At 32.0% G+C, this 26,354-nt stretch overlaps 1 protein-coding gene across 1 annotated transcript in view; it reads right to left on the bottom strand.

Annotated features, from left to right (window-relative positions):
- LOC118182361 (cell adhesion molecule Dscam1-like) overlaps nucleotides 1–14,815 on the bottom strand; it is a 993,488-nt gene extending 978,673 nt beyond the window's left edge. Inside the window, exon 1 of the mRNA XM_085806697.1 lies at nucleotides 12,370–14,815. Within this exon, the coding sequence (XP_085662823.1) occupies nucleotides 12,370–12,421 (52 nt within the window). The 5' untranslated portion in view covers nucleotides 12,422–14,815. The remainder of the gene's footprint in view (nucleotides 1–12,369) is intronic.
- Nucleotides 14,816–26,354: the final 11,539 nt, after the last annotated feature.

Genomic DNA, 26,354 nt, shown 5'->3' on the forward strand with positions numbered 1-26,354 from the left:
AAACATATTGTAGCACGTAACAGAAGCCGCACAAAACACGTTTCGTGTGCAAAACCTGCAAAGTTGGTTTGCGCTTCTATCACAATGTGTGACATGCTTTGATCAATTTAACGATGCTAAGAAATCAAACAATTTGTAAATAGTTTCGTATATAGGACTTGTACATATACATATACTTATCTCATTTACCCATATTTATTCCATAATATTGTGTATATCCAGAAAACCATGCATATAGCCATAATACAGTGTTTTTCCATTACTATAAAAAAGCTTCTACTCATTTTCGTGCTTCACTGCAATGCTCACTTAGTCGCACTTTTCAGAGCTCTGGCGGCGTAGTGTTTGTTCCTCGTCATGGAATACCCACAGAATAAAAACGGTCAGTGCAGTTTTTACAAAATCTTACCTGTGTTCTCCTTTAGGCCTAAACAGCCTGCATTCAAATTATTTTGTTGAAATTCCGAATTTAAAGTAGAGTGGGCCACAAAGGGTTAAATACGCACCGAGTGTGATACCGTTACACCACGAAGGCATGTTGGAAGAAAATACTTATAAACCCATGAAGGGGGAAAATACCTTATAAACTGAACTTTCATGTGCTAGCTTAGAAACCTAAAATAAGATTGAATAATACAAAAAGTTTTGCTGTTTTTCGGTTCAGCGTTCAACATAAAAAAAATGTAAAATTCAAATAAATTTTGGATTCAAAATATAATAACTCCACAGCAATTCTCATACATTGATTAATATGTCAAATGTTTTACGAAAATTAGAGCACGTAGACAACGCTATTCTGCTGGACTCTTGAAGTTATATTTCAGAGTGATAGCTGATATAATTTTAGCTGCAAAATAATTTCTTAGAGAAATAAAATTGTAAGAATAAGATGCAAAATGCCAAGCTAGGAAACGGGATCAATAAAGTCTCGAGAGTTGTGGAGTGTAAAGAATACCATACTTTTCTTTCAACTTTCTGAGGTGAAGTAAACTTTAACGATAGAATATAAATTTTAGGATGAGAAATTAACTCCGATATATATTCGTACAACGTGCTTTTTTATTATTAAAGATAGATTGTCTCATGTTAGCTTCATGTTCTCTTAAATAGCAGCGATTTCTTCATTACTTTGAACGTTATTTGGAGAAACTGTTAAAATTTATGTATATAAATATTATTATATTTATACATATAAAAGTTTATAATATTTTATGAATGCTAATTAAATTTGGCTAGACATATATAAAATTTTATGATACAAATATATCTTTCTAGCATTGGTTACAAAATGAATAGTAATCAACTATACGTCAAAGAAAGCTTCTGAATAACCTTGGAATCTTCATGTTTCTGAAGCCCATGAAATGTGGAATCACTTTTATTATAGATGAGTGGTTTTTAATTCTTAATAAGTTTATTTCAACAGTATTCATTTTTGCACATAGGCAAATCCTTTGGACTTTAACTTATAACATGTAAAATAGCTCATCCAAGTGTGTATTATTAACTATATTCGTACGCAAAATTAAGAGAATTTGCAAATTATGTCTGTTTTTACGAAAATTATTGAATCAGAGGCGTTAATTATGCCTCCAAATAACTATGCAAACATTCAGCGTTGAATACATAAGCATATACGTGCATGTCTGTAGAGCTGCGATTGTGTATAAGCACACGAGGGATATAAGCATACGAGGGCTATAAGCATATGAGAGGTTTATGGGGATTTGTGTACTTGTACTCCTTCACGACATTTGTCGTGTTTTTTGCAAGAGTTGTGTAAATTTTTTAAGTTACCAGGTAAAATGAGTTGCACGAAGGTATGGATAATGGAATGAGATGGAGAGTTAATGTGACCTGATACGTTTGGAAAGTTTCCGGAGACTAGATCTATATCAAGAAGACCTGGAAAGTTCGACCAAGATGTACGACAGATAATGAGAATCACTATTTGGCGCTTTCAGCGCAAAGCCACAGGGGGGTGCTAAAGCTTAAGAGCTCTTACGTTTACTGAATGCTGCCACTGCAACCTGAGTTTCATGGTCTGCAGTTTCCTGAAGGCTTCATGAGAAAAGACTTTATTCCAGAAGACACGCTATTTGCGTCCCTCTCACTTCAGCACACAAGACGTTAAAAGCAACTCACAAGTAAGCGCATTTAGCATGGTGAAGACAACATGCTCCTTCGACCAGACTTCAGTGGACCACAGTGCTTTTTACAAGCAAGGTTCAGTTTGGATACAAATTATCTGTATATCTGTATCTGGAAAAGACCTGGCACACGATACCATCCCTTCCTCATAAGGAAGAATAACTTTACGATGGTGGAGAGATAATGGTTATTGTTGGACGAGCGCATATCCCTGCATGTTAGACACAATTCTGTTGCCTGCTATAAGGTATAAAGAAGTAATCGTAAAGCCTTATTTTCGACATTTCATACCCGTAACTGGTCCTGGATTATTGTTGATGATGAAGGCTATGTTCGCTCGTCCACACAGGATTCATCTGGTCGACGATTACCTGGAACGTGATGAAATTCGCCACATGGATTGGTCAGCTAGTTCTCTTGACTTTAGCCCTTATAAAGCATGTTCTTGGGACGGAAATCTCCTCCCGCCGTCTCCAAACCAAGGGTTTGGCTATGAGAGGGGACGGTACCCCATGTTACACTCATTTTTAGTTCAATATCACATCGTCGATTTTGAACATCTTTCCGAGATGAACTTTAATGTTAATGGCGAGTACAATAAATGACTTTTCAATAGCAGATGCCTTTATCTATTACAAATGTGTATTCATACCAAATTTCATTAAAATCTGTACTTTAATTTTCAGGAATTTTACATAATGTGCAAATTATTTTAATTTACTGATAAGTTGCCGGTAATGGGCAAATTCGTTTAACGTAATGAGTGCATTTACTTTACATGAATTTATTAATTTTTTTTCTCTAAAAAAGCAGTTTTGACCCGATTAGTAATTTGGTGAATATTCAAGAAGCCATAAAATAACCGTCAGTTCCGTCATGAGTACCTAGTAGTTCAAATCTTCTCTGTGTTTAGTATGGAAACCAAGTCGGTTGCGAACTAATTGAGATTACTGTCATGGTTACTCGAGAAAGCCCTCTGGCAAGCGTGGTATCACAGTCCTGCAGAATGCTTAATGTCGTTAGTTAAAGTCTAAGGGCTTCATTCCAGAATATTCTGTAGCATCTGTAATTTCAGGGCCTTACAAGTCAATAGCTACGAAATAAGGAACTGTATAGCGCAAAATACATCATTAATATATCGGTAAATTCCAAAATATATAGAAGGTATGATCTGAAATTTGAGGTGTTACGGCAGTTTCTTAAAATCATAGTACAGTTGTTGGAGATTTCATTGAATTTTGTCAGTACTTTTGTCTCATTATTCGCTTGATAAGAGAGTTAAAGCTGCAAACAACTTTACTATTTTAGCATTGAAAGTTTCCGCATTATTCAGTGCTTTAGATTTCTAGTGATTAAAATTTTAACTTATACGTAAAATAACATAAAATATAATTAATTAAAATAAAGCCGTAATAATATTTGATTGTAGATTAGAAACCATAATTTCCAAAAGGTTTTTATACTTTCCTATACATTCAAAAATATTCATAATAAAAAGGAATTGTTATAAAACATAAGTTAAAATTGTGTATCACGTTTAATTGCAGCTTCAATTTAAATTATAATCTGAAATGAAAGAATTTTTATGAGACAAGAGCAATATTTTCCGTACGCCTTTTTTTCACTTCATATTCAATTTATGCTCCATGAATTATATCTCTCAGATATATCATGTAACGTAAAAATTTCATTAAGTCTCATCCTAATTAATTCTCAAAGTCAAAAATGTACCATATTGGTCGACATTAAGTATTTTGTAAATGATGTATACCATTTTGCAAAATTATTATGAAAAAATTGTTTATGTGCTTACATGCATTTTTTTATTTTCTCGAGTAATCGGCATTTAAAATGCCAGAAGATTTATTTCGAGATATATTAATTAATAAGTTTCAAAATATATATTATAAGCTTAATAAATTTTATTAAATTAGGCTTTATAAGTAAAAAGCACATTAAACATTCTATTATTAAATTGCGTGCTATTAAATTCCCTTATTATTTTGCGTCTTGGTCTACATAAACACCAGAACTACATTTTTATTGAAAGGAACGAAAAGCGCGATAAATTTCTAAATTTAATTCCCTTGTTAAATGCGCATTTTGAATAGCTCCGGATTTTGCAAAGCATTTTATTACAGATATTGCATATACAATATTCATATTTTGAAAGTTAAAAATGTTTTGAAAGCTAGCAGTACATTTCTTAAAATTTTAACATTAGACGAAATTTTATTTCTTAAATTTTTAATTTGTATTCGTTAAAAGTTCACAATACTAATACAAAGAAGACATTTTTAGTTATTCAAATTTAAATTAATCATGAAATAGTATTCATGATTAATTCAAGAATTTATTATTAAAAACTGTAGGATTATTTAAATCAACAGTCTTCCAGTGCTTATGGTGGTGTACAGCGAAGATATTGTGGGACATTTTTTAACTAAATGTCTCTGAGATTATGTTTTCATTCTGTGGGGAGAAATTAATAAAGAATGCAGACGGGCAATTAATTCTTTCGTACTGCGAAATGAAACAGCTTTTTCAATACTGGGGCTTAGGATTTAAGACAGCAACTAGAGCAGATTGTTTCTTTAATCCCAATACTTAGAGCCAAATGTACACTATATAATGGATTGACAAATAAATCTTAGATTTTTTTAAGCATTTTTATTTTGCAATTTTTACTAAATTTCCTATTAATGCCTAAAATATTTGCTGACTTAAAAAGGGGATAGAATTGCCTGATGTTTTAAAAATAGCATACATTTTTCTACATGCAAGTAACCGTAAATAACTGTCATTAGTAACAGTGATTGTAAGCAAAAATATTAAGACAATTAAAAGCGATCTTTATTCATGCCGATTAAGTAGACTAGAATAGTTTTATTGCAATTTAAGTCTTAAAATTTAATTATTCGTCCTGGTGACTTTGACTGTAATCAATTATACAGCTTCATCTTCATTCAGGTTTTCATTACGGTATGTTGGAAAATGTGTATTTGTAAAATGACTAAAAGTAATAAGTTTGAAGTCTGATTATGAAACAGAATCTAAGCCAGATCATCATACATATCTTGAAGTATACTCATACTTTTCATCTAAAAGTATGAAAGCTTCTGAAAGAACATTATCCACATAGATTGATAAGTCATGTGGCAGACGACAATATTTTTTGATCAAATAGCAGCCAAATTGATTTATCTCTTTAGATTTTTCTCAGAAGCAAAGTGAAAGCCATAATTTATATGCTCCATCATCAATAACATTGCAGCATTTGTGATAACACTTCGTCAGTGTTATCACAAATGCTGCAATGTTATTGAAGTTCTGATTGATAAAAGTATATGTTTGATTCTGCGAAAGGGATCTCCTGTTAATACTATAATGTGTATGGGATAATCGAGATGCTTCAACGTAATTGAATTGAATTCGACCCCCCCCCGAAAAAAAAAGAAATATATTCTGTACGAGTTTAGCAGTTAGAAATATTAGTGAACGACATCAGGTGACAGGTGAGAACAGGGTCTGGACATCCGGGCGGCTTTCACTGACGATTCGGGTATCATCCGAATCCCGAAACTGTCCAGAAAAAGAATATTTCAAACAGTGGAGATGGAGCAAAACATAACTCTCCACGTGTTAACAGTCTTTTCCCTTTGCATCATTTTCTTCATTTTGCTTTATCGGTTTTATTATTATTTTTACTGGCGCTCTGTTTTTAGCCTACCGTTATTACTCTACAATCTTTCAGGTAATGAGTTTATTCGATAATACTTTGTTAACACTAGCAAATGCGATTATTCGATATTTTAAATCTTTATTTTTATATTTCTCCTCTGCCATATTTTACATTTAGGTCAAGTTAAGTTATTTGAATATGGCAAAAGGTTTATTTGAATATAGCAAATTTGAATATGAAGGCTATCTGCCTTCAGGAAGAATGCTTTCATGGAGGACTTCCTAAGGAAACCTGGCCAGCATTTACTCCACGAACGCCAAATATGCAACCAACAGTTTCGTCTAGGATGCATCCGAAATCAGATCTAAATATCAGTATTCAGGGTCTTAATCACTCGACCACTGGTAAGGTGTTTTAGAGCAAAAATTAAATTTCACTTTTTGAAAAATTCTTACGTTCTTTCCAGAATTGAATAATGATCATGCGAATCAAGCAAACTAAATGCATTTACGAGAGCAAATATTATCTTATTCAAATAATGAGATATTTTTCCTCATAGATTTTGAGAAAGAGTCAAAACTTGCCTCGCAGCCAATCAGATTACGTTTTAAAGTCTTGTAATCAGTAAGTATTGCACATTACTAACTAAATCCTGCTTCTAGTTGTCGAGCGTGCAGTGTGATTTTAATATTTTGAACAATTTTGTTTTATATTCCATATCGAAGCTTTGCTGCTCCTAAATAATGTTTTACTTCCTTGTACGAAGTAAAGCAAGTATTCCGGGTATCATATATTAACGAAGGTATTCATTTTGATGGCTAATGAATGCAATTTAACATTGTTTTGCGTGACATCTATACGTTAGGACAGAATAAAGGACTCTTTTTTCCCAAACGAATTACAAAACTGACTTAAAATGGATTCGGAAAATAATTTTTCATGGCGTCTGCACGTACCTATGTATGTACCTCGCATAACTCAAAAATCAGTAGCTTCAGAAGTCGAAATTTTGCATATAGGACTGCTATAACATGTAGTTGTGCATCTTCATTTTTTGTTGCAATTGGTAGCACAAAACGTACATATATATATATTTACACACCCACTTACTCGGATCCGCGTGCTCAGTTCTTTTTATTCTTATATGTTAATAAATTGCATAATTTTTGGCTTTAAAAATGATTGAATTATGTGGTCTTTATCTTCCTGTTAAGGTTTTTATGCCTTCAGTTGATATGCATGCGATAGTTGTAGAATTATCAACAATTTAAAAGTTGTTTAAGTACGGATAAGCCTATTTTTTACCATAGCAGCCATACTTGTTTACATTTGAAACTTAATAGAAATGTGAGTTAAATCTTTCTGCACCTTATAAGGTCCCCTTCCCTAGCGTGCCATCGTGGTCTAACGGTAGCACACTGGGCCGGTATTCCGGAGGTCCGTCGTTCTATTCCCGGCGAAGGCGGTTGCATATTTTTCATCTTTTCTGCTTCCAATTAACCTAATGACTTTACAAGTGGCTCCCGAACTAAAAGGGTTGTGGATGATGATTCTCCGCATCCAGGATTTAACGACTAGGTCCCCTAAAACACTAGTCGCCCTTTAAAAAGGAGAGTATATAAGGTCTGTTGGAAAGAACTCCAACTATAATGTATTTCTCCCACTTCCCTAGCGTGCCGTGTAACGGTAGCACGCTGGGCCGGTATTCCAGAGGTCCGTGGTTCGATTCCCGGCGAAGGCGGTTGCATATTTTTCATCTTGCCTGCTTCCAAAAATTCTAATGTCTCTACAATTGATTTAATTGAATAAGAAATGTATCTCTAATGAAATTCGAGGAATACGTCTTTCGTGTTAGTAGCATATATTGTCTCCAGTCTGTCTCGGACAGAGGATAATGTTTACGTTTAACGCATGTACCTTAGCGTCGCTGAATTGTCTGTGAAAAACTGTTTCTTTTTTATTTGTTTAATTTCTTTTATACATCATGTTAGATTTATTATAGTATTTGAATACAATACGTGGCAACGATTAGATAATTCTTCAGATGATATAATTTTTATGCATTTTGAGTTATGAAATGAATGAGGTGTATCGCTGTTAATGGAATCTAGCACCAGAGTATTGCTACAGTAACGAACTACAGTGACTTTTAGAGTGCATTTCTTCTATTGTGGTGTATGCGCTATAGTGGAAGTAGATTTAATTCAAATCAATAAGTTTAAATTAAATGCAGGAAAAATGCTTATAATTAATTATTCCGTACAAGGAAGTTACGTGGCGTATACATCAGATTTTTATTTTGAAATCTGCTCTGCTTCAAAGAAAAAAAAATATTGCATGAGAAATTTCAACAAATTCACTTTTTTCCCCAATGGTGGACACTCAGCCGACTTCGTCTTGGCCACTACTAAGGTCAGAAGTGGTGGTCACTCCATTATGGAGGCACCTAATAGGTGAGCCATCTTTGTCTCCTATGAAGGGACGGAAAGTTACAACCATGCCTTCTCCGGGATTCGAATCTGGACCCTTTGATGTCGGAGTCGGCTCCCTTAACTATTATACCGTCTAGGCTCACAAATTCACTCTAACTAATATTAAATTTTTGGTTCCAAATTAAAAGCCAACAATAATACATAAATTGTGAGAAAGCAGCTTTCAGAGTTCAGCTTAGTTTACAGTAATTTACATGCTGTTTTTGTTTTGCTACAATTTAAGATGCTGTCAAAAAGTATATGTTATACTTATTAGAGATTTTATATTTTTAAGGTTTTATTTATTGTTTTAGAGATGTTCTAAAAACATTATTGTGTCGTTTTCTAACTCCAGACAGAGGATAATAATTTTAAGTTTAAAAGCTTAATTTTTGAATTAGAATTTAACATAAAAAGAGTCTTCACTTCAGATAATATTTATACCTTATGATTTTACATATCACATATTTAAGTAAATTTGGCTTTACTTTCATAAAGTAAAAATATCCAATTGCATTTGAAAGATAGTTGACCATGAAAACGTATTTTAAGCTTATTTATTCCAAACTTACGTTATTTGCAAAAATACATACAAAATGTTAAAACTGAATTAGTATTAAATGCAGCTCTTAAAGTTAAGTCATAATTATGACATAAAGTTAGTCAATTTTGATCTGTGTAATACTACGCAGATTTTGCTTATCTTATTTACTTTGCTTAAACAAAAAGATAAACTACGTGCACATTGCACTCAGGCATTTGCTTGCCATTTGTATGCTAATTTTAATTAGGATTTCAATAAGTATTAGGCTTACATCACGTTCGTATACACATCTGTTCCATGAAATAATAGGAACATCTACTTATAGAAACACTTTTAATAGGCTAATTTATTTCACTAACTGGATAAAACAACAATGCAAACATTCTAAAGTATAATTAATTTTTATTGATAATATTTTCGTTGGAAAACTGTTGCCATTAAAACCGTTGTAAATTAAAATTTTTGAGCAGGCGTTTACAGAACATGGTAATTTCTAATTACATCAGAATTCCTTTTTGCGTCTATATAATATGCTTTAAGCCCTTAATTGAGGAATATTAATTGAAATTTCCACCAAATTTAACTATGGGAAGAATGATTAGTGCTTCCATCAAATATATAATTGTAAAAGAATGCAAAAGTACACTTTTGAATTACTTCAATGTAACTTTCCAATAACAGCATACACGTCTTGTATTTTGAAATGTACGATCAAAGCATCAAATAGTTTCTAAATTAAATAAAATTCATTGCTTAACTGCTGACTTTAAATGAAGTATTCAATCTAGAAGTTCCAGAAAGTATTCTGAGTTTTAAACTATCTTTTATAAATTAGATTTCGAAAGTTAAATTAGATTAAGATGGATTATTCATTATGGCAAAACATGCTCTGAAGATTTATTAAAAGTGGTGTTTTGTGGTGGTGGTGTATTTAATTATGGCAAAGCACACCAGGGCTATCTGCCTAAGGGGAGGGATGCCTTCGTGGAGGACTTTCTAAGGAAAACTGGCTCGTATACACGTTACACATGGGGAAAACCACGAAAACACCCATGCAGCCAGCCCGTTCGTGGGATTCGAACCTCGGACCGAACTACCAGTGTTCAGCTACTTTACCGCTCGGCCGCTGGTAGGCTCGATTTATTAAAAGAATTATTTCCATAAAGGACTTTCTACTGGAAAAAAGACTTTCTACGAGAAGTTAACTCCTATTATCCACATAATAGACTGTTTATATAATTAGTGACGTAAGACTGTTTTTAGAATTAGTGACGTAAGACTGTTTATAGAATTAGAAACGTAAGTAAATAAGCTGTGACTGGCATAATGAATAAAATAAATGAGTACACATAAAATAGTGCAAGGAACTAAGGACGTGTTTATTATGTGTTTATGGCGTAGTGGACACATCCAGATAGCGAAGAAAACTTGGGTTCAAAGTTCCCGAATAAAATTAGTTATAATTAGTTATTTAGAAATTTAGTGCTCCATAAAACTTAATGACTCAATGATAAGCAACCAATTGAGAATCCAAATGAGGAAAATTTCATATTTCGAGATTTACTGCACCAAATAGTTTACTACTGTATGAGTTTCGGAAATACTCCACATTTACTTCAGATGCTTGTTTATCATTTACACTTTCAGATTTTATTATGCGGAAAGACAAACTCTGATTTGTATATATTCATATAAAATTAAACGAAAAGAAAAATTTTAGTCCTTTTCTTTAATAATCTTCTTAGAGATACATATTCAGACACAGGTATAAAAGACATAATTTTAGCACACCTAACTGTCTTTCAAAAGACTTAATTAACAGGAACATCTTTAACTAATGTTATATTATTACACTGACATATCTTATTTGCATTAAAACTGAAATTCCGTAGCAACAAGTTGAATACTTTTAAAATTATTGCAAATTTCTTTAGATAAAAAATTCACATCGTCGATTAATACGTATATTTTCCATTTTATTTCCATTACAATATTTACAATATTTGAATTTCAGCTCGAAGTAGTACTCAGTTATCGTTATCGATTTATACGACTTTAGGTTTAGTTATTGTAATATCATTCCCAAATTAAAATGTTTTTCTTAACATTGGATTGTATTAAAAATTTACATTCAACTTGATTTCGTTTTAGCTTAATGCTTTAAAAATGCGTAATAATTTCATAATGCTTAAATTTTGAAATCGCCATTTTTGAATATTTACGTATAATTAGAAAGAATAATTTTACTCAATAATTTTGTTCTTATATATTCTATTCAGACATACAAAGTCTGTGTACAATCGGATTCTTTCCCTTAATTATTAAAAACTATATTTTAATAACTAATATTTCTTAAACGTGATTTCAGTAGTTTTTCTGAATAAATTCTATGTAAATCTAAATTAGATTAATCATTACGAGAGAGCTAGCTTTCAGGATTTATCTGCCTTAAGATATACATTTCCATAAAGGACCTTCTACGGAAAATTAACTCCTATTTCCCACGTAATATACTGCTTATAGACTTAATGATGTATCTCAAATGTCACTAATTTTATAAGCAGTTATAGATAATTATCATATTATTATAGATAATTACAGACTTAGGATACTACAGTAAGCGTCGCTTAATGCAGTCACATTTGTCCACGGTTATTTGTTTAACAGTAACCAGTTGATTACATCAAAAGAAGAGAAGAAAAATGCCTTTCAAAACGGCAATGAAATTTAACTAATTCAATATAAAAACTAGAAAAATATAAATTGGTAGTTTTACAGCTTTTTAATTAGGATGAGATAAAAATTTGTTTATGGACTGTTGACAATGTTTTTAATGCGGAAAGTTCATTTATGAAATCTTCTCTTCTGAAATTCTTTCACCAATACTGAACTCTGTTTTTTCCTCGGTTCATCTTGCTAATTCAAAATTAAAATTAGGGAAAAAGGGGAACCTTAGCTGATATTTTCATAGATGATTTTCCAAAGAGGCCAAAAAAAAGGGAAAAACAAAATGCAGAATTTTTTTTAGCTCCTGAAGAAGAAGGACCTGTCTCTGGCCGCCCTCAAAATCTACTCTAAACTAAAGTGGCATTTTTTACTTAGAAATTGAAACCAAGCTGTTTGGTGACTTGGCGATTTAGTTTAAAAACGTTATTTTATGATATTTTGATCATATTAACAGAAATATTGGTGACAGTAAGCGAATTATTTCGCTTCATTTCGTATATAAAATGTCGGTACTTCAGCGGTTCAATAACAATATCTGAATGATAATATTAACTGTGATCACATTAGGTGACGTCTTTTGTACTGGTTTTGCAAAATGTCATTAATGATTGATACACGTATTAATTGAAAGGTTAAATTGAGTTAAATTTCCACCGTTTCATTAACGTGGCAAAATGCATATTTTACAATTTAACATTAATATTTAGAGTATAATTTTGATTTTACCAAAAATAAATTACATGTCGTTTAACATAAGACATTAAAACTTTTCCAAAAGAAGAAAATCTACTTACCGATTCTAAGAAAGACACAAAGGAGGATTAGCACTGTCTCAGTGGACCTCATGGTTCAAAACGTATTTTTGCGAGGAATTGCAAACAAAGTTTCCTACGTCACAATGTCAGTTATTTAAGTAGATATTGAGCTAGTACTTCTTGCAGCTTAAAAAAAGCTAGTATTTGGAATTCCTGTCACCAACAGAACACACTAGAAATCAACGAAGATCATGATTCGTAGATAGAAAAAACATCATTTTGTAGGCTACTCACGTTTTGGTACGTATGGCGTAAGTAAAACCCTGGAAAAATGTGGTCAACAGGACTTTCTTTAAAGAAAAACTCAATATTCGTTCTCACTTTCGCTTTTATATATCGTATGCACCTTATGCTGCTCCCAATTTAGATCCGAATCAGTTAAGGAGTGTTTTTATCTTCTCTTCCTTTCCATCTGCTTTACAGAGGCGGAGTTACACCTACCTGATGTATACTGAAGACGCTTTCTTCATTCTTGGAAAAAAAATATATATTATTTTGTTCAAGATCTTCGTGAGTAAAGGAATCCGAACGCTTTTAATCTCGCTAGATTAGAAAAGCATTTGGAATAAGAGAAAAGTATTTCCAAAGCACTTTAGAAAATTGTGTGCTTGCATCTCATCATCCATAAAACTCTTCTCGTTTATTGCTTTTCTGTATACGTAAACTATATTTAATTTTCATTTATTTCTTTTAAGTTAGAAAACGAGAGGGGAAATATCGCAAAATATCCAAAATATTTGAAATAAGAATTATATTACGCAAAGAAATAAAAAGGAGTTTTTTTTAATATGTATACTTTTCTAGCTCTTCATGAGAAACAGCCACGGAAATAGACACATAAAATATAAAGACTAATCTGCGCAGTTCTTGGTTTTGTTTTATGCAAAGTTAAGTTAAATCACTTCAAATATTAATTCCTTTTATAACGTAGTTGAAGCTTAGAATCTTTGCAGTATCGCTGTTTATTGGAAATTTCTTTCTCTCTGTAAAACTTCACAGTAGTGATATTACTTTTGAAACACTGTATAACTTGTTCTTTGGAAAAAAATGTTCCAGTACCTGTGCGAGGGAATTGATGGAATAATGTTTCGCAAGATATATCTTTCGTAATGCAAATTAGAAGTGTTTTTCACATAATTTGATTACATATTAATCACTTGTATTCAAGACAAATGTAAATATACGTTTCAGCGCAAACTGGTCTAAAATGCTATAAACCGCATCCTAACTATGCTAAAACTTTGTGCTTGTTCCAGCTTATAACATAGCATTCCGAAAATGAAATTTGCTTCATTAAATCAGCAGATTTTGGAATGGGAAATATAGTCTCTGCAGTTTAAAGGTTAAATTTAAAGCGGAATTTCTCTATGAATAATATGGTAGAAAATGTAATATAAATAAATATGTATGGGATAAAATATATTCCCAAATAGAAATGCAATACGGCATCAATAAAACGTAATAAATTGAAACATTCAGACTCGAATTTTAGTTACACGTTTCCATTAATATTTTTCAAACCCTAAAAGGAGAAATGCTTTGTGGGTACGATAATCGATACATTCCTTTGAGACTTTCCATTAAGCTGAAGTTCTTTTATCTTTCTCCGAAAGTCCTCCTTTAGAAAAAAGCTTAATAGCTGATAATTTGAAACTTTTTGTTACTTATGAACTTTATCGCTTCCAAATTTGGAGCAGCTTAAAAGTTTTGTAATTTGTTCCGACTTTCTTTTATATTAATAAGCCACATTAGTTCGGAGGGAGAAGTTTAATCAGTAGATGTAACTACTTTACTAGGGAGAATACAACTATAAAAGTGCGATTTCAGTGATTAAATTTTAACGAATAAAACTATATGGAGGGATATATTTATTTAACTGCTTACTCTGATTTATAGTGCTGGTATGCAAGAAAGTGTTAGGTAATAATTTGTAGCCTTACGTTTTGATAATTCAAACGGAATGATATACGTAATGATCGAGCAAGCAAAACAATCTTTGCAACGCTATTGCTAGTGGCATGCCTAAAACCGGCGTTATTAATCGTAACGTCCCTTAGTGGTATATGATTAATTAACAATTCACACAAGTGTTATCCACTAACTATGCAAATTATTAGTCAGTATGTCATCCAGAAACGTAGAAGCTGTTGACATCACACACAAATGATACTGACGTGGTCATAAATTCAGTTTTGACCGCTATCGCGATAGTATGATCACAAGTGTCAAACAACCAGATGCCGTTTCAATACACAGAGAGTCCTCTGATGGATATCCTTGACAGGCAGAATTTGACCAATGGCACGTCAATGTAGATTCAGCCAATACATTGTAGCGGCCCAGCCAAAGCGATAACTGAAGCACATGTCTTGCGCTATCGCCGAGAGTAGCGGAGCAGGCTTGCCATCGACCGTTCCGAACAGCCGTTCAAGCACAAGTGGCACACATGAACGCCACAGAGCAGAATCGGCTTCGAATTTTCGCTCGTCGATTGTTAGGGGATGAGGGGTGGTAACGAGGAGACGCTCTGTGCGCATGCTGGGTTTCCGAAATATTCTAATAAGTTGGATGTTTCGCCATTCTCTCAAAAGTTATGAAGTTGCAAACGAGAAGATTCGCTAGAAAAGCCAGTGCAGTTGGGTATTACCAAATGAATGCCGGAAGAAAGCATTATTCTTTAAAATTAATATTACGAAATTACAAACAAAAATTTTCGTTTCATTTGCTAGCGCATTTATTTGTAAACAAATAAAACGTTTTCGATAAAATCGAAATGTATTTCATTTTAAATTCCTACAAAAAATTATAACTTTGTTTATTAATATTTTATAAAATTTTGTTTATTATATATATTATATATATGAATAAAATTTATGTTCAGAGAATATTTTTTAAATATAATATATAAAACGAAGAAGCGATATTTTACATCAATTTTATTTCCATCCTTTACTCACTAAAGCATGTATTTCAGCTGCTTTACATGTGAAAAAATATAAGAAACAGATTGTGTTACTCGAAAAGAGTCTATTCAGGTACGTCTTTGAACATATTAATAAAACAATAAAACTGTTATACTAAATGCATTATAGTATAATTGAAATTTAGAGTAATATTCAAGTAATATGTATTTCTAGTAGTGTTATATGTTTCAAGTGGATAAATTAAAGCATTAGAAACTACACACTTAAAATTTCTCACTAAACTTCTAAATTTATATTTTACGTTTCAGCAAAGGAAATGACTTTAATTCTGAAGAGAACTAATATTTGTAACATGCTTTTCATATTGTATTAACATTCACATAATCACTCTGATCATTTTAAACACTTACCGTACTATATGAACATACCAAAGTATTGCGCTGAGAATTATTTTTCGAAAATTTGTTTATGGTATTGATCTATGCCTATTTATGTTCAAATATTTTTTTTGGTAATGAGAACAAAGCGATGAATGAAAGTGGGGAATATTGTAATATTATTTTTTTTAAATTTTATTGTGCCAATTTTTTTTTACTTCCTTGCACGAAATAAAGGAATTATTCCAAAGCGAAGAATTTTGGGTATCATAATTTCAACAGAAATATCCATTTTTACCATTCCCGAATCCATTTGAACGATTTCTATGCATGAAATCGGTGTGTGCGGACAGAATAAAACACTGAACGTATTGTAAAACCAAACGTATTGTAAAATGACTTTAAAATGCATTCAAAAGGAACTTTTTAGTGGCGTCTATACGTCCATAAATAGGTACGTTTCGAGCTATGCAAGATACATACCTGTATGCACGTACGTTCTTGCATAGCTCGAAAAAGATTAACCATAGAATGTTAAAAGTTTTTAATTTTATATATATGGCACTGCTATAACATTTAGTCGTGCTTTTCACTATTTTATTGCAATCGGCAGAACCAAATATGTATACTAAAATTAATCTTAGGAGATAATATAATCAATATTTCTTTAGTAAATAAATTATTACATACAGTGGAGTGGATGTATATATATATATATATATATACACCCACTCCCCTCGCTCAGCTTAAAATTCCTCACCATCGCTGTTTTCGCAATCGTTAGTCCTCGTCGTATACTTCCATTTACAAAAGTATTTTATATGTCGAAAATATACATGTTTTAGCAATGTAAATTAATCTAAAAAATTAATTTCGGCAAATAAATTTTATTGCAGTCTCCCGGTTCCTATGCTTATGTTTGGGAAAGTTTCATGCTCATTATGAAAACTAAAACTGAAGAAGTTAGACACCCATGCGAAAAAAAATGACAATGATACTTAATTTCAAAATTTACAGTTTTTGATGTCATTTTCAATTCGACTTGAGAGATCGGTTTATTCAGTTAAAATAATTCGAGGAAATATATTTTAATGAACTGCAGCTAAAAAAGTGTCTAATTTAATAGGCGGTACGAGAAAGTCATGTGGTGATCACATTAGATTAGTCAATTTTCTTTAATAGTTGCTCTGTTCGAACATTTTAATAATTTATTTTTTAAATTTTACTATCATTTTGAATGACAGGAATGAAGTTCGTTCATTTTTAATGCGTTGAATGAAGATAAAAAAATTTGCTTTTCTGATGATAAAAAATATGTAACAAAATTATTTTTCACTATTTATATTTCTTTATTTTTCTTTTGTTTCATAATGCTATCAGAAATTGGTCTGGAGTTTCATTTTATGCGTTAGTAATTAGCAAACTTTTAAAAATTATCCAATGTGAAACTTAACCTGTCGGTTGTAATACACTTGTTATCATAAATTAAGGTAAAATCACGATTATTGAAAAAGTTACATGTAGAATTTTATAAAACTTACCCACAATATACAACACATAGTAAGGTATCAAATAATATAAAAAGAAATTACCAAACAATTATGGAAGTATAGAAATTAGCACATGTATAAAATGAACAAATCGAAGATGTCAGTTTGCTATAGTAAAACTACCTTCAATATGGAATATAATCGCTTCTAGAAACAATACAGCACATTTTAGCGATGTGTGATGCTTTCAATTATGCGGTCTATCAGTTCCATAGGAAGCGAGAGTCATTGCTCTTGCAAAGCAGTTGCAAGCGCGGCAAGGGTCTAAGGGGGCGGATTGAGAGCAGCTAGACGTCTCCCTAAAGCATCCCAAACGTGCTCGATAGGATTCAAGTCCGGGGATCGAGCTGGCCATTCCATGCCCATAATTGTTTCCTGTTGAAGATAATCATATACGATGCGAGCCCTGTGTGGTCTTGCATTGTCGTCCTGTAACAGGAAAGCACCACCTATCGCCCCGGTATATGGGCGAACATAAGCATCAAGGATGTCATCTCTATAAACATGAGCATTCACGGTTCCCTTTGGAAAAAATAGAGGTGTGTGCGTCCACACCACAGAGATGCCACCGCAAACACAGACACTGCCTCTTTCGTATGCATCTCTTTCGCGGATGTTTGACGGATGATAACGGGTTCCAGGTTCTCTCCATATCAAATAACGCCTACTATCGCGTTCTAGACTAAACTTGGACTCATCGGTAAAGAGAACAGCCCTCCATTGCTCAGGCGTCTAGTGGACATGTTGTCGTGCCCAGTGCAAATGGTCCCTCCTATGGCGTGACTTCAGCGGCACGCAAATGATTGTTCGCCTCGCATACAGACCACCTTTGTGAAGCCTTCTACGCAAAGTTGACGTTGACACCAACCTTCCGGTGGCTGCAGTAAGGGAGGATCTAAGAAGAGTTGGAGTAGCGGTTCTATTCCTGAATGCACATAATGTCAAATATCGGTCATCGGCGCTCGTCGTAGCAGTTGGCCGTCCTTGGCTGAACGTCTTAGGTGCCGAATCTGTGATTTGAAATCGCCTCCAAAGTCTATGAACCACAGAAGGACTCACATTTAGCCATCTGGTCACTTCTGTTTGATTTTGTGTTGCCTCTAGACTCCCAATGGCTTTCTATCGTAGTTCTGCTGGCAAATGATAACTGGAGATCATTGTTACGAATTGGTTATCTCAGATTTCTGATGTCACTATCACAGTGAAATATGTGAGCTTGCTCTCAAACATGGACTTTTATGCTCCTCGCTGATGACGTATTCCGAGTGCAGCGCCACTAATTTGCATGTTGGAGTTTTACTCAGCTACTCGTACTTGACAACATATTCAAATTTTACACGGTTTGACTTATTTTTGAGGGAGTTATCGCTATTTTTGTGATTTTTCCTTAATTTATGATTGTCAGTGTATTTGCATATCTTACTGATCGGAAGAGATTTTCTTCGTTCGGTAGATGACTGTAAAAATGTGTAGGTTTATCAAACATGTCTTACAGGAGAAAATAAAGGAGAGAAATCGCCTCGCGCTTGAATTACACAGGAAGAGAAAAGCACGCAAACGCCTATAATCAACCTTTCAGCAAACATGACTTGGTCGCATTTTAAACTGTCAGTATTAAAACCTGGGTGAACACTGTTATTACTTTCTCACTAGATATAGTACTTTTTATAAAGTCTTAGTATTTTAGTAAGTTTACCGTAAGATATCTGTATCATTTTCTCTCTTTCGAGCAATAACAATAGAAATAACGTGAGAGAGTTAGATATATATAAATTAATAACCTCACCTCAAAATGCTGCCAGAGATGACATTAACAAAACTAAATCAGCTTTAATTGCACTAAAAAATCCTTTCTTTGAAAGCACAAATTATTCTCTCAATATCCAATGCTATATTGTAAAGAGTAAATTTAGGTTACGTGAATTAAATATTGACTTACTCTTCTAGTTTCATTAGCAAGAAATGAAATGAAAGTAGTCATGGAGTATTGCATTATATCTTAACTTATTATAAATAGCACCAACAGGAAAATGAAATGAAACCCTAAAATTTTCAATCTTTATACATAGAAACGTAGATTAATGGGCATGTGTGAAGTGCCTTTCTAAATGAATTTAGATAAAAGTGAAATTCCCGAAAGTGAAATTCGTGAAGCATCTGTATATCTATGTTGAATTCTGAAGCAAATTTTCAAACTATCCGCAAACCATGAACTAAAAGTATAGCAGTTGTGTGTCGAGAAAATAAATGAGGATTCATGTTCTCGTTTACACGGAAAATGTTTTAAATTTTACTTCCAAATGAACAGTTTTGACATTCAAGTAGAACTGCAGATACAAGGATCACAAGAAAAAGTAAGGGGAACACCAAAAAGACTGTCATAATAAATCACCAGGTTTTGTTTACACTTACGAGCCTTCTTTTCCGATTAAGCTGTGCTGTTACTCGCTACATAACTTATTCCGTTATCTTCAGTAGCCCATTATGCACATCTCAGGCAACGAGATCGTAATATTTGGTGCACTGAACGAAACAAACACATTATAGTAGCGTAAGAGGAACAAACTGAACTAATTGAGTTTGTCCAAGGTTGTAACCAGTAAATCAATTATTATCTTTAACAATATATATATCCAGTCACTGTCCTTTTTCGAAATATTTTCATGCGAGACCTGTTTCCTCTGCAGAAACCTGTTGATTTAGGGGAACGAGAGGCGCCAAATCATTATTATTTAAATGTCGTTAAATATTTTAATTTCATTTAATAAATTTAGCCAACAACGAACTCGCTTTCAAAAGATTACTGATGAAGTCTCCCCACCTGATAGCAAAAATAAATAGCATCATAACAAAATTAGCAACAAATGAGACAGACTATGTCAAGTCTCAGACTAATCACTCTTATATTCAGATCTATAAACTATAGAAACATGTCCCTTCGATTCTCATAATCTATTTTTTTCCTTTGCTTCCATTAATTAAACTCTGTCACCAAGATTGAAAAAATATTTAATTGTAAGAAAAATATTAAAACATTAGAAGAAAACGTTAAAATTAAAGCTCAGTGTATAATATATGCGCATAATTCTGTATATTGTTTTCTAAAAATAGATAGCATTGCTTAATGGAGCATGATAACTGATGGAATATCTTACAGCCTTGTATATTTCATCAGTTTAATTTATTCGTTACTTAAGGGGGCTCATACACCTTAAACCTTTTATGATCTTCGAATATGCGACTGTTGTAAGAATCGAGATATTTTATTTATTTTAAAAGTAATTACTTCCAATCTTTTATACCTGACTACATAATATAGCTGCTTTGGAAGCTAGTAACCAGAAAGTTTGTGTTGCCACAAATATTTCTGTAATTCACTCCTCTTTATTATAAAATATTTCGCCATGTTTCCACCTTGCGCGAGTGATATTTTAAAAATGGCTAATGGTACATACTTGAAATTGGATGAAATTCTTTATATGGGCACTGTTTTCTAACTGAACCAAAAATCTGATGAATATTTTAATATTGAAAAATTTTATGGACGAAAACATTACAGATTTTTTAATAAAATACATTTTATAAACTCAACTCAAAATAATAAAAAAAAAAAATTTAACATGAAATTTTTAGATTTTTAGGTTCACAGTAGTTTCCAAATGTTATAAAAGCTATATATTAAATATGGTATTAAATTATGCAACATAATGTTTTAAACTGTGCGCGCAAGGTGAAACATGACGAAACATTTTGTCACAAAACGGATTAAGTTATAAAAATATTTGTGACAACACAAACTTTCTGATTACTATTTCAGAAAGCAGCTATATTATGTAGTCAGCTGTAAAAAGTTGGAAGTAATTGCTTTTAAACTAAATAAGTTATCCTAATTCTTGCAACAGTCACATATTCGAAGATCTTACGGGTTTTAAGGTGTATGAGTCCCCTTAAAAATGTGGATATAGATATACATCGATTACTTCCAAATAAACAAATCTCTGCGACTGACGACGAAGTCAACAGTTTTAAAAGAGAGAGGGAGAATTTTAAGACATCTAATGCTCTAGATGGTTCTTAATTAATTCTCTGAAAAACTTCTTGGAAACATAATGAATAAATTTTATTTACCAACTTTGTAGCATTTGATGCAAATGTTTCTTGTAAATCATCATTTCCCTCAAAATTCGAAGCATAATATGGTCAATCACTCCTTGCAAAAGTAAAAAATGTATTTCCGACGAAAATAATGCACAATTCTATTGATTTTAAGTTATCTAAGAAAATTGCTCAACCTATCAAGATTTTGAAAAATATTCCTGAAAGTACTGATATCTCTGTAAGTTTAAATAGTAAATTGTAATTTCGGCCAAATGGGTATCAGTAATTCTAACTATTTTTTTTCCTCCAGTAAACCATCGACTGCCATGATTTTGCCTCCTTTGAAGTTCCAAGCTTGAATAATTTCGTTGCCGTAATTTCTAGCCGATTTCTAAAGTTTACTCCTTAAATGCAGATGCATATAAGTCAGCTCCGATTACCTTGTCTGAAACAATGTTTATCATTTCCATTTTTAGAACAGGTCTGTTACAGTATTCAAAGTCGTGCGTTACGAGGTTATACTACAATTATCTTGTCAAAGAATTTAAAGACGAACTTATTTATAAAGGATTCAACATTCTCAAGGTGATACGAATGTGTAAAATAATCTAGGATTCTATTGTCCTTAGAAAAACTTAACAACAAACCAAATACGTAGAAAATTACAGAAACTCCAGATTTTCTTTGTTGTGAATGTAAAATTATCTACTGTTGTTACATATGGCTTTATTCGAAGGATCAATCCAAACAGAACATTATCTGTCGTAATCTGAGTTAAAATAAGACTCTGAATAACTATTATTGATTCGAAAATAGATATTTCGTTAATTCTAAATTGTCTTAATCTTGCATTTTATTAATATTGTGACGAATGTTAAATGGATCTAATTCCTGTTAGGGTAACAGGAATTAGAGTAAAACGTGTAAATTTGAGAAATAATTTCAAAGGATTAACCTTAGAACCTTCTTCTTCAGTTGAAAAGAGCAAATGACGAACGAGAAGCCTGTGTTCAGGCGATAACTGTGAAAAAAAGTCAAGATACTGGCGCCATCTATTGATGAAAAATAAAAAATCAGCATATGACATGTCTTTTGTGACATAGTATGACATGGCATTGTATGCCTATGGCTTTTAACTCTGTAAATTCTTACTTGAACTCTTATTTAAGTAGAATATTTACTGTTCTTAGAGAAATATTTATTAGGTAAAATATTTTTTCTCTTTCTTGTAAACTTATTTTATTTCAGCAGGATTTTTAATACTTTTTTATTCAACAGCACTATCTGTAATTTCTTGCCGCTATATTTACATTCCTCTTATTCCTAATAATTACTCACCAAATTCAAAGCAATTATTCAAATGAAAAAAATGTTGGGTGCTATGTCTTGTTGCCAGATGAAAGCTTAAAATTATTATATCAAATAGAAAGTATGATGTTTTTAACGAATCTGATTGAAGGAAGCCTTTTAATCATGATTACTCCTGCTGCAAAGTAATTATTAATTTGATAAAAACTGAATTCCGTCTGCTATAATTTTCCTAGACAATGGAAACTTAAATTAAATGATCGAGTTAACAGTTTTGATTTCCTTCCTCTCAGCATATTTATGTTGAGAAAGTTTAAAAATAAGAATTGTTGATGATTTTCGCTTAGCTGCAAAAAAAGAAAAGTACTACATTAAAATGTTTGCACATAATATCGTGTTTCCTGGCTTAATTTCCCTCCTAGGTTCATAGCGCTAGGTCCTGAAAACGTTAGAAACATTCGCAAATTTTCCCCTTCTTCTATCATACCTAATTTTTTTTCCAGTGGCTAGAGTTTATTGGAAAACTATATTTGCTTGTTTATTTTTATATGTATTAAGTATATTCAGTTTGTATTTGTGTTTTTATATTAATATCATCCATTTGATTTTCCCTTGCATTTTTTTGAAACGTATTTTGTGCAGGCTTCGTTAAAATGGCAGGATGTGGCAGGTACTCTCCGCTTAAGAAACATTTCAAATATGTGATTTCACCTTACTTCTGTTATTTACGTTTCGGCTCATGCTAGAGTTATCTAATGCTGATGTGCTCCATCTTTTAAAATCCGAGTCTTTTGTTCGCCCCTCTTTTCCCTTGTTTTTTCGATATCCTTCGTGAGAACTCAAGATTCATTTATATTAGGTGTCCCTAGGGCTTTACATGGTTATCAAGAAAGCGTGATTTCTCTAGCTCAGTTAATGTCAGCTACCCACTCAATATCCGCCATAGATTGTATTGTTATTATTGCTGTGTATTCTTAATTTGATGTCAGGTTCCTTTAAAGAAATAATATAATAATAGTGACCAGTATTTTATATGTGACTAATTTTCATTTGTGATGGTCTCACTCTAATCACGTTCTGCGGCAATTAAATTATTCACGTAATTTTCTCTTTTGAAGTTTTGAGATGGTAAAAAAAGAGAAAAAATACCCGCAAAAATATCATGCTTCATTAAATTGTTGGAAAGCTACTTTTGTCATGGTATTTTAGTTGTACTAAATAGAACAGCGGAACATTATTTTGTAAAAAGAGTATCTGATCATAGGCAGAAGATGTAAGAAAGATGTAAGAAATGTAAGAAATTTTTAATACTGATGTTTCCATTCAAATTATTATTCATCATTAATAGTTAACACTAATAAATTAATTAAAAGCAGGGACTGAAAATATCTAGTTTCAAAAAATGTTTTGGTATTTCTCGTATTCTAAACTTCAAGTAAATATAACAATTTAACTGAAAATGGTTCGATTATGCCTGCATATCACGTTTTTTTCCTAAATTCTATACGTGCAATTAGAAAAACCCTCAAATTTGCTCCTTTAGTTCATACAGGTATAAAATCCACTTAATTATTTGAAGAAAATATTTACGCACAACATTTGCATGTTTTGAATATATTTTATTAAATATTAAACAGCTCGGCAAAATTATTTTTTTGAAACCAACAGTTTGATAATCGGCGTTACCATAACGATTTCTGCTGTTTGGCAATAAAATGACTAAATCGTATCAATAAGAAAGCCTATGAGTAAAATGCAGAGCAATATTACACTTCTGAAAAATTCAAAAGGCCATATATATTACATATACTACCAGAGTTTTAAAGAACGTTTGCGTGATATTATTTTCCTTTCTTAATTGAAGTTTGCATTTTTATAGCTGACAGTACATTCTAATTAGACAGGAAATATGCAAATGAGATTATGCTTGAAGTGTTCAATTAACTGTTTAGCATCTGATATGCATTCCTGTATAAACGGATGGAAATATTGATGACAATAGCGATACACCGGGTATATGCATTATATCGTGCTATTTTGTAATTTCGTGGAATCGGTATTTGCTAAAAGTAAAACGACCGTATTTTCGATCTATACATAATAAATATATTTATAGTAAAGGCGTTTTCTATTTTAGGTTTTTGTAATAGTGTTTTAAATATTTTGAGATATTTACAAAAACTTCAGAAAAGAAAACGAAAGGAAGAAAAAAAGGCTTACAAGGTCAAATTTAATTAATTTCGTGGCAAATATCCACAAACAATGAAAAGCAAACAAACCTATACAAAATGATTTTTTGAAGATGATGTTGATGTGATTATTGGAAAATAATTGCCTCTCGAGAAGAAATTACAATTTACGATAAAAAAAAATGCCCCAAACAATAACACAAAAGTAATGCAAAAAATATATTTATCCAAAACCGTCAGATGAGAGCCAAGTTGTTAGAATATAAGGACTCTGAGGGAGAAAGAGGAAGTATATCGCTTATTATTAAAATTACCACCAACCAGCATCGATACAGAACCAGAATTTTCAACTACAGGTAAATTTTGTGAACAAAAACGGATTTCACTTTAATAGATGCATTGTGTATTTTTTACAATCACATTTAAAAAATTTGCAATTAATAATTGTTTTTCTCCTATTAATAGATATTGCATAATGAACTACATACGAATTTCATGCGATATTTACTCTTCTTAATAATATAACATATTTTGTTTCTAATGCTTATTTTCTGTTTGCAATGTTAGCCCAAAGTGGCACTTTGCCCAAAAGAGCTTTCATATTTTTTTTGGCATTTCTCGTTGGTTCACTATAAACGGCGATACACTTTTGTTGCCACTAATATCAGAGTCCTGCATTATATTTAAAGAAATTAAATAATGAAGAATCTGCATGAAAATATGTATGTTTATCGAAATGTGAAATCGCAATGCTACCTAGCGACATCAAAGTTTGAATAACGTAGCCTCCACTCGAATACGGGTATCTGGAAACCCAAATTTGAATTTGGAATTATTTTATCCTGTTTAATATTTTGTAACACTTTAGCGATTATCCAAATCAAGAATTTCAAAGCGAGCAATTGCAACGCTGTACAGAAAAATAAAGTTATCTCCAGCGCGCGAGACAGTGTTTCGGAAATTCTAAAGATATGCTATTTTTAAATTAATTCCTCATATTGCTATTGAATTAAATTTTATGGCTTAAGTGCAAAGAACATGATATTTAATAAATAAAGAAAGCCCGCAAAACGTTAAGTAAATGCCCCTTTGGGCGTAATATAAAATAGGAAAGCAGTCAGATTTCATTATTATTATTACTATTATTTTACTGCTCTTATTTATGACATTTGATTACAACATTTGTTCCTTTATTTTACGCCTGTACATAACAAGATTCTTTATATTTTTATAGCTTATGCATTTTATGTAAGATAATAATAAATATGGCAAAGAAAAACCTGTTTTTGTACTTGTTTTTGAAAAATTTCCAATACCAGTATTCTGGTACAAAGTTTAAAAATATTGAATACCTCTGATGTATTTTTTTTACAATCACTAGGCTGAACCGATAACGTTATTGTGTTAATTTTAATTAAATATAGCACGTTTTAATTCTAAATCAAGTTTAAGTGCTTTAAGCCAAATTTCATTTGCTTAAATGCTAAAAAGCATAATATTTGATGTAGTTTATATTTT

The sequence above is a fragment of the Stegodyphus dumicola genome, chromosome 12 (assembly GCF_044657685.1).
Source record: "Stegodyphus dumicola isolate Sdum_Otavi_A_Nest chromosome 12, ASM4465768v1".
Taxonomy (NCBI): Eukaryota; Metazoa; Arthropoda; class Arachnida; order Araneae; family Eresidae; genus Stegodyphus; species Stegodyphus dumicola.